This window comes from Rosa rugosa, chromosome 5 (genome assembly GCF_958449725.1).
Source record: "Rosa rugosa chromosome 5, drRosRugo1.1, whole genome shotgun sequence".
Lineage (NCBI taxonomy): Eukaryota > Viridiplantae > Streptophyta > Magnoliopsida > Rosales > Rosaceae > Rosa > Rosa rugosa.
The window spans coordinates 18,179,253-18,189,335 of record NC_084824.1 but is presented as its reverse complement, the minus strand read 5'-3'; the positions used below and the strand labels follow the sequence as shown (position 1 = coordinate 18,189,335).

General features: G+C 38.8%; 2 protein-coding genes across 2 annotated transcripts; one reads left to right on the top strand and one right to left on the bottom strand.

The window, feature by feature from the left end:
- The first annotated feature begins 978 nt into the window (after nucleotides 1-978).
- Nucleotides 979-2,349, top strand: LOC133713015 (ethylene-responsive transcription factor ERF086). Its single transcript, XM_062139137.1, has one exon. It carries the CDS (start codon nucleotides 1,168-1,170, stop codon nucleotides 2,191-2,193), a length of 1,026 nt encoding a protein of 341 aa, XP_061995121.1. The 5' UTR covers nucleotides 979-1,167; the 3' UTR covers nucleotides 2,194-2,349.
- Nucleotides 2,350-4,478: 2,129 nt separating this feature from the next.
- On the bottom strand, nucleotides 4,479-9,313 carry LOC133708859 (zinc finger CCCH domain-containing protein 34). Its single transcript, XM_062134415.1, has 7 exons — nucleotides 8,864-9,313; nucleotides 8,608-8,750; nucleotides 8,244-8,309; nucleotides 7,940-8,059; nucleotides 7,520-7,822; nucleotides 7,033-7,350; nucleotides 4,479-5,571 (listed from the first exon to the last, which is right to left on the bottom strand). Exons 1-7 carry the CDS (start codon nucleotides 8,949-8,951, stop codon nucleotides 5,182-5,184), a joined length of 1,428 nt encoding a protein of 475 aa, XP_061990399.1. The 5' UTR covers nucleotides 8,952-9,313; the 3' UTR covers nucleotides 4,479-5,181.
- Between the last annotated feature and the right edge of the window lie 770 nt (nucleotides 9,314-10,083).

Below are 10,083 nucleotides of genomic sequence, written 5' to 3'. Positions count from 1 at the left end.
AGGTGCAAGAAACACTTTAGCTGGTTTCCTCTTCTGGTTTTATATCCAAAATTCTCCATGATTTTTATATATCTACCAGTCATTTTCATTCAAGACCCTTCTAACTTCTAAGTCCTAAAACTTTGACATTTCAACTTGGATTAATTGCCCAAAAAATAAACCCTAATATACTAATGGCTCATGGTCCATGGAGCTTTCAAGAGATTAGGCAAGTTGATTAGGCCAGTTTTCTTGTAGCTTCAGACATGACTTGATTATAGTAAAGGCTTAAGAGTCAAAGTCACAGAATTTTCTTAGTTAATCCCAATGGCTTACATAGAAGTGATGTAATTATTAGATCATCAATGAGATAGTTAATTTCCAAACAATGGCCATGCAATTAGAGTGAGAGATACAGAGATTATATTTATTAGGGTAGCTCTTATTGGAACTTGGAGGAAAGTGACTGTAGCTAGAAAATAAAAAAACACAGAGCAGTTAGTAGGCTCCCATTTTGAGTTTTTGACGAGTACTGCCCTGCTGGGAATCTACATTTTCACCTACAAGTTGTAGCTTATTATTTTCTGATTTAAAGAGCTATAGGGCTAAATGGCAATGAGAAAAGGAAAGATTTAATGAAAGTCGGTGAAAAGGAGAGAATGGTCTTCCAGAGAATGACATCTGCAATGTCCCATTCCTTTGCTCCATGATTTTTACATCAATCTCATAGTCTTTGAAAGGGATTTTACATCTCTTGTTTGGATTTTGTATGCTTGAATGCGCTTTGGTTTTAATCATAATCATGTATTATAGATCTAAATGTGTTTGAGTACAGACAGAACGCGGTATGTGACACTTTTTTGGGTGTAAAGTTATAAACCTTATATTTGTAATACACGGCTAAAATTAATCCAAATACATCAAAATAGTAAAGAATCCAAATCTCTTTAAAAAGAGAACTTCCCTTTCAAAACCAAAACCCATCACTTTCTCATATCTTCGCCTCTCTATTTATATTTCATCGACCTATTGAAGCTTAGAACTTTCTGTAGTACTACCACTCGTATGGTCCTCACACAGAGTCTTTAAGAAGCCTACTTCCTTTCAATAACCAAAACCCATTTCTCAAATCCTCTCTTCTCTTACATATCATCAACACTTCCAATCTCAGCGTATTTTCTCATTACCATGCCAATTTCCACCTCAAAAGCCATGGAAAAACCTCTTAGCCAGTCTGGTGAGAGATCAAGAGGGAGAAGGAAGCAAGCAGAGCCAGGTAGGTTTCTTGGGGTGAGGAGAAGGCCTTGGGGTAGATATGCAGCCGAGATCAGAGACCCAAGTACTAAAGAGAGGCATTGGCTTGGGACATTTGACACTGCTCAAGAAGCAGCTCTGGCTTATGACAGAGCTGCTTTGTCCATGAAAGGAGCTCAAGCAAGAACCAACTTCATTTACTCTGACAACTCCACTTTCCACTCTCTTCTAACACCCTTTGATGTTCAAACCCTATTGCCACAACAATCACTTGAGTTCTTCACTTCCACTACTACACAGACTCCTAGACAACAACAACCCACCAATCAGAACAGTCCACCTGGTCAGTCCAGCATGTTTGATCAGAATGAGAGAAACCCAAATATTAGGTCCAATAATGAAAAACCCTCATTTGATAGTCTCTTCTTCTCCAATGACTTTTCTTCTGATAACTCAGGTTACTTGGGTTGCATAGTTCCTGATAACTGCTTGAGGCCTCCTTGTGATATTCCCAGAAGCATTGACTTTACTACTACTACTCATGCTTTGAATATTGATCATCACAATTTTAGCTTTCCAAACACTGCAAACTCCTCCATTCAAACTCAACCACATTGTGATCAAAGCAGTACTGCTACTACATTTCCTCTAGATGTAATGAATGTGCCAGCTTCGATAATGGCGTCTAGCAGTAACCCCGGAGATCAGCTTTCTTGCTTTGAGGGATTCAGTCATGGATTCTGGGGGGATAACCAGCAGTACTCATCATGGGATCAGTTGAATTCTAGAGAGCTTTCAACAATGGTGGATAACAACCCATTGATGACTGAAGATGGGTGCAACATTGGATCTTTGTATCCGATCATCGAAAATCCTAGTTCTTCTTCGTTCTCTTGCTCCCCATCAGTTCATCCTCCTATTGGTGATGTAGTAATTGACTTTGGCCATTCACTTTATTAGGTTTAGCTTCTAGTGTCCATCTACGGATAATCATAATGGTTCCATTTTATGTGCATGCTCTTATGTTTCTGTGTTCTTTCTTCTTGCCACTCTTCCTTTCACTGTAACTACCCAAAGAAAACCTCCATTTTGGGGAGGAGATTTGGGATATGCTTATCATGGTTCAGCAGGCTTTAATGGAAACTGTTGGGATCGATATTAAATCAGCTTTTCCGAGTCTTACTGTTCTTTGCATCCCATTTGAAAATGGTGCCTGCTTAGCTAGCTTAGTAGTCTCTTTATGGCTGTACTGGCCTTCACATATATTAATAGAATAGCTGCTGCTGCATTATGCGTCTCTCTTTTCGGCTATTTGCCTGGTCTTTTACTGACACAACGTAAAATCCATGCAACTTCAAACTTAATATATAGATTACAATGGACCACGAAGCTATTAGCATCAAATGTGCAAATTAGTATTTAGTAGTGGTGTTTGCAATAACGCTTCTCTGTACTTTGTATTTGATGCGTAATGGACCACGAAGCTATTAGCATCAAATGTGCAAATTAGTAGTGTGTACTAGTGTTTGCAATAACGCTTCTCTGTACTTTGTATTTGATGCGTAGTTGTCCTTCAATTAATTGTCTCCTAAGTAAAAGTATCTTTACAATTAAAGCTTAAACAATTATGGTGACCGGTGTTCAATAGTGCTCTGAAGTATTAAATTCCAAAACTTGAGCCGTTAGAGCAGTTCAATATGTTGGGCAAACCACAAATAGTAACCAATCTAATGGCTAGCATCTCTGGAGTTCTCAAAAAAAAAAAAAAAAAAACGCTATGGAATATTCGGCTATTGGTCTATACTCTTGAATTAATGAAAAGTACTAATAGTTATCTTCACGATACGAAGTAGCTATATATTGCTTCATTTTTTTATTCAAAATTTTAGATTTTATTGTGTTTGGTAAATAAATAAAAAGCAGCTTTAATTGAAAGTTATAAGTCACTGGCAGCAGATTTTAGAAGCAGCCCAGAGGTTGCTTTTAGAAGCTGCTGTGGATCAAAACACGCTCTGCAGTTGTTTGTTTTATGTACTGGTAGCACTTTTAAAAATATTATTTACCAAACACAAAACTGTTTTAATTCACAGCTGATGAATTCACAACACAGCGGCAACAATTTTTTTTTAAAGTCACAGCAATCCCAAACTAGCCCTTAGACGAAAGCACAGAATCATCACTGAAAGAGAGAAGAAAAAAAAACAATAAAAAGAAGAAGAAAATTTGAATATATGTTACTTATCCAGTATGAGTTGCAATGAGACTTTTTCAATTAGCTTAGTTAAAGAAGAATATAGAGATGTTCACTCGGTCACCAGTGACCATGAAATTAATGAACATTTACCATTAGATTTAAATTTAAATGATCAGATTAAATGAAAGTATTTTAAATGTTTTAATCTCAACTATTGAATTTAAATTTAATGGTAAGTGATCAGTAATGATCACCAAGTGACTAGATGGAGACGAGAATAAACAACTTTCACATGTAGCTTCATGCCCTCAAACTGGATTCATTTGTTATCTTTATTAGCCATGCTTTGGCTTCAAACCAAAAGTAGATTATGGATTGGAGTCACATGATGGGAAGTTCCGAATTGAGTCTATTTTCCATGCCCTAATGGGTAATATAGTTGTTGACAATGGGGGTGTCATATAGAACTCGTGCATAAACACCCCAAAAATATATTTTTGTTCCTGGGAATCATCTTCTGCTCAATCATATGTGCCCAAGGAAAATCTTAGGGAGGGGTGAAGATATGACCAAACCCATAAAGTTCCTAAACTGCCGCACATCCCATCAATTTCAATTCAATAGGATTAGCAACTAGTACTCTATTATTGTTTATGGGGATACCCTATTGTTTATGGGGATACCCTATCGAAAAGTTTCCAAGCAAGACTTTGTGCCCTATAAAATGGAGCAATTAGAACAATTATTGTTTTGGGTGAAAAATTAGAACAATGATTAAAGAAAGAACTTCCAAAAAGCCATAGTATCATCAAAGGGAGGACCCCAAGACCCAAAGATACCCAAAAGAAAAGGGATGTATAGGCTTAGATATGAAATGGCCTTGTACCTAGCAAATCATGTAATCTTCTTCTTTTGTTTAACATGGTTCATCCACATTCATTTTCTTAAACCTTCATACCAAAACAAAATCAAGTCCAACATTTTCTTTCCTGCAAGAACTTCATCTATGATTTAGCATATATATTAAGCAGCGTAGAGGTAAGTAAGAATATGATCAGGAAGAGAGATTATAATTAATACAGTCAAGAGTATACTTTGTATTTCATAATAAATTCATCAATAACATGGTCAAGCATTTTCATTGACAACATAACTATGTATCTAATCCCTTATAAAGTAGCATTGTTGATGCCTCCTTGGGTCTTTGAATTGCTTCTCTTTTCTCAAAATAGACCTTGGACAAAAAGTAGGGGGAAACATGAATTCGAATTCCCAAGATGAACTGAAAGCTTGTTCCCCAATTTAAAAGAAAACTTAGGAAAGGATAGACATGAATGCACGGTCAATGTGAAAGGGATAGACATGAATGCACGGTCAATGTGAAAGCATGAAACCGTGGAACTAATCTTTTCAATCTGGACAGGGCTCGAGCACAGATGAAGATAACACATTCCAAAATCGGAGAACAGGAGATGGAATTGCCTAATGGAAGCTTTTTTCTTGGTTATTAAAGAGAAAGGTGGAAGGCTGTATTGGGTTTGCTAAACTTTTGGAGGTTGGCCATTGCTTATTCAAGATAAAATGGAAGGGCCATATAAAGATGATATAACACAGAGATGAATGTAACTGAGTATGCTAAGCCAGTGAGATATGAAGCCTCTGTTGGAGGACTTGCAAAAAGAAAAACGATATTTTGGTTGGAGAAAGTTGAATAGTTGATCAAAAAAGAACAATGGAAAGTCCCTTGACCTTGCTTAACTTGAACTATGAGACTCTGTACTGTTGTCACTGGTAGTTGAAGGGCCAGAACCCTGAGCAGACAGTTGGCCACCCAAATGGGCAACACCATCCTTAGAAACAGTAGAACCAACTGATCCACTAACAGTGCTCAGTGATGAAGACATTCTGGCAGAAACTGAGTCCTTGCTGGTGCCTGAATTAAGTTCAGGCCGCAATTCTGACGATGAAGATGATGGGGCTAGCGTACCAATTGACGATCCCACTGGGTAGGGGGCAACTGGCATATCGGTGAGAGAAGACGCTGATGGACTGTAACTGAGTGTTCCCATTGGGTGGTCAAATTTGCATGCAGCCCCAAATTTGCATGCTCCACGTTGTGCATAGTGAGTGCAAAGTGGTGCACCCTGATTAATCACATAGAATTTCAAATTCCAAGCATAACTCACCAACAACGCATTCAAAATAGAAGAATCCCAGAAGAAAAAGAAAAGAGAAACCAAATAGATTATAATGCTAGGCAAGAAGACCAACACTCAAATTATATGATTGATCAGTAAAAATGCAGCTGAGAAGCAGATTAACACCCCAGCAAATGCTTACCTAAACACCGAAATGCTGTATCTACAGAACATTTAAGCCAACTGTTGCTAATTTTGGCCCTGGGTTGAAACTTAAAACAATCATCAAATATTACCAGCATCTCCAAATGGTACAGACAATTCAAGCATGTTTAGCATACTCACATGCTTCCAAAAACAAAAACTGAAAAATAACATATAAAAGAAACACTATATGTTTGAAGGGAGGGGAACTATTCCTTATAGCCTCCTATGAGCCAAACATATAAATGCAGACAACACGTATATCCAACAACAGGAACATACACATGCTTACACATAATACAAGAAATCCTGCAACTACATTGGTAAATCACAATATACACATACATGCATGAAATACACAGTAAGATCTTTCTTCACAAATTCATACTCAAACAGAAACGACCCGAAGCTTATTTGAATTCAAGATAAACATCAAGGACAAGTAACATCTCAGTGAAAGGGGAAAGGCATATGAATCTAAGACGGATGATTAAGTATTTTTTTTTAGATTGTTCAGTATGCTATGCTGTCAGAGGAAGTAAATCCAAGGATGAAGTAGATGATGGGATGAAAGCAGTGTAGCGGGACAAAAGGGTTGCAGTTCAAGACCATTGCTGGTGAATTAACCATATCAAAACAGCAACTAATTGACCAAAAAAAATCAAAAAGCAACTCTGGAAACAACATTAGACAAAATAAGTGTAGATGAAGGAGAAAAAAAAAAAAAAAAAGTTTCCAAAATCATGCAAATGGGTAAGGATGCTGCATTGTGCATTACAGCCCTAAGTTACACAACTTTCCAACTAATAAACCCATTCATCAACACCAAACAACAAATATGTTTCAGGCTTTCAGCGCATATTTCCCACAGAATTAAGTTGTGGTATAACATTGATGAGGACATCAAACATATTTCTTCCACTGGTAAATATATTTATTTTATAAAAGTGAGCAGGTGTTTTCCTCATAGAATTCTAACAATTAGCTTTCATGTGAAGTTGGATACCGTTTAAATCTCCTCAAATAAGTCCATATTTTAAATATCTTTTCACTGAGCATATGAGGATGATGAAAAGAAACCAAACATCCATAATATGAGAGAGAAAGAGAGAGAGATAGGTTGAGGGAAGGAGGTAGAGTAGTCAGATAGTATATATAAAGAAACCATTCCATAGTAAAGTTTACAGCTTTAAGATAAAAGAGCTTATAATTGACGACCTAGTAAAAGCATCACGATGCAGAGGAGTTGAAAGAGCGGCTCACCGGGCGCGACGGAAGACCAATGGAGCTAAGGACAACAGGTGTATTTGGTGCAACAACTTCTGCTGGATGATGATATCTACATGAGGACCCAAATTTACAATCCCCTGTTCTCAGGTAATACTGACATTCTGCTTGGCCAGGTCTTTCAGGATGAGATTGCTCCTTCTGGCTAGAGGTTGGAGGACCAAGAGAAAAAGGTACAGTTGGAAAGATTCCTGTATATGCAGGCGCTGAAGGAGATAGTTGATTTATCCCATAAAGTGCCCCTGAACCAACAGCGGTTTGAGTACTAGGAGACGCTAATGGGCTTGCACCAGCCTGCATACATTAATAAGAGCTTAACTGAAATTCATGCAAGTTACAATATTAAGGAGGAAGCAAATGTTACTGAAACTCATGCAACTTACTAATTTAATGGAGGAAGCAATGATACTTAAACTGAAATTCATGCAACTTCAATTTAATGGAGGAAGCAAATGTTACTTACCGGATATGGACTCCAACCTGAGAAAGGAACCATTCCAGGGGGAATCAGCATTGGACCGTAGGGGCTTTGAACGTATGAGCTAGGTAGCAAAGGAGGCCTTGCAACCATTACTGTTCCATAGGGCTGTGAGGAAACGGATGGAGTTTGCACAGTTTGATACAATGTGGGTGCAGGTATAATTGAAGCTTGGGCTTGTGATGGCACTTGAGATTGTGTGCCAGTCAGCTGTGGATGATGGAATTTACAAGTTGCACCAAACTTACACTGTCCAGTTTTCACATAGTAGGAACACTCTCTTTCACCCTGTAATTATTTGAAAAATAATACATTGATGGCAAGACTTTCCCTCAGTCATGAAACAGGAATGCTAATATGACAAACAATTAGAAAAAATCAAAGTTATGATCAAGAAACACAAACCGGTCGTAATGGGTATCCATAGTAATTTAGTGATACAGGGGCCGCAGAGCCTCCTCCCTGCTTAGGATGGTGATACTTACAAGTGGCGCCAAATTTGCACGTCCCTGTCCTCATATAATACTGTAATTAACGAAGCAAAGCACAATCAATCAAACAAGCAAAATTCATAATTTCCCAGCACTAACAAACAAACAAACAAAAGCATGAAATGATCCACATTAGACATTACTCCACCCAATACATGTGATCTGCCTCATATCACCCTAAACCTCAAGCATCAAATTCAGTTACACAAACCAAATACCTGGCACACAGGCTGGCCCAGTCGCTCGGGGTACTCCACCGCCCCAGCTCTCAGAGCTCCGGTAACCTGAGAAACGTAAATCCGACTAGTAAAGAAGCACCTTTCGCCATATAAACTACATAGATCTTATTAACCACCCTAAAACTCAGACATTTCTCCAATGAAGCAGTGATCAAATTACATCAATATCACAAGCAAACGTCATCAAATCTGCATACTAACAGACAAGATCAAACCAAAACAGAAGAGAAAACCAAACGAGCGCATTCGGAATCAGGCGAAAACAATCCAAATCCGAGCCTTAAACTGAAGCAATTGAAGCAGTGAAACGAGGGGGGGGGGGGGTAATTCAACAAAAATTTACCGCAGTACGATCACGGGGGTGATTGTACCGACACCTCGAGCCGTAGCCACAAATCCCAGTCCTGAGATAGTAACTGCAATCGGCCTCCTCGGGCCGTTCCGGGTACGATTCTCCGGGTCCGAGGCCCAACTGCCACATGGATTCTGCATTCCCCCAAACACATCAAACCAAAAGATCAACCCACATTCGCCCCAAAAACCCACCAAATCGCAACCCTCCAAATTCAAATGCAGAGATTAAGGAAAAGCCGTCTCACCTTCCAGCCCGGTTTCCGGTCCCGGACCGCTCCACTCCGGCGACGGATCCGACTGCGTCCCTTCCGTGTTCCGACCGTACCTCTCCATTGTACGGCCACCACCACCACCACTCCGACAAACAACAACGAAAGCCGGACTTGGATTGCACGGTTCCAGAACAACCTCGCCCTCTGTACAATTAAGGAATGGGGGAGAGAGAGGCTCTGATCAAATGGAGACTATCTGTAATCTAATCTAACAAACAACAACATCAACAACAAGATGAGAAAGGAGGGTCTGGATTTACAGAGCTCTCTCTCTCTCTCTCTCTCTCACACACACACAACCACTGTGTTGTCTCTCTCTCTCTCTCTCTCTATTTCTCTTTCTCTGTTTTTGGTTTTGGTCTTTCTCTTTCTCTCTCTATCAGTTTTCAAAGCGTTTTTTGGTTTTTGATCTCTCCTCTTACTTTTCTCCTCTTCCTTAACTTTGAGAGGAGCTTTGCTTCTATTTCCCTTTTTTTATTATTATTATTTTTTTTATTTTTTTTAATGGGTCTCCCGGGTCCGTTGGTGGTTTATATACGCGCCAAACCCAAATTACCCACCATTTTTACCTCTCATTTTCTTTTCTTTTTTAATTAAAATTCTAATAAACAGGAAAAAGGAACTAACTGCGTGAGTGAGCTACAAGGTAACCAGAACGAACAAAAAAAAAACAAAAACTATTTAAAACTGTGGGTTCTGCTTCCTGAAATTACCGTAATGCCCCAGAATTTCGATACGTGAGTTATGGTTCCTTGCTTTGCAATAGTGGGTGACGGGGAGCAGAGTCGTCTTTCCGCCCAGAATGGATGTTAATGATGGGGGTGAAGGTGAGATTATGGTAATGGCAGGACACAACTGTTGATGTTGTCTGAATGTCTGCTCATGAAGGAGATGGTCCTTCCTTAATTTTGGTTCAGACTGAGAGGTGTGCCAACAGAGTATAATGACTGAGATCTAGTTTTTGGATATGATCCTTACGGCGGATGTAATGGCAATTATGATCACTCCGTTGGAGACACTCATATTTGGCAACATGACCTAATTCCTCTGTCTGCTCTCTCAGCTTTTAACTTTGACTTGTCTGACACATGGTGCCTTAAAAAAGATTGAATCCAGTTTATTGTTGTAATCTTTTCTTAAAAAAATAAAAACCAAAATAAAAAACAAAAAACAAAAACATAGTACAATGAGTG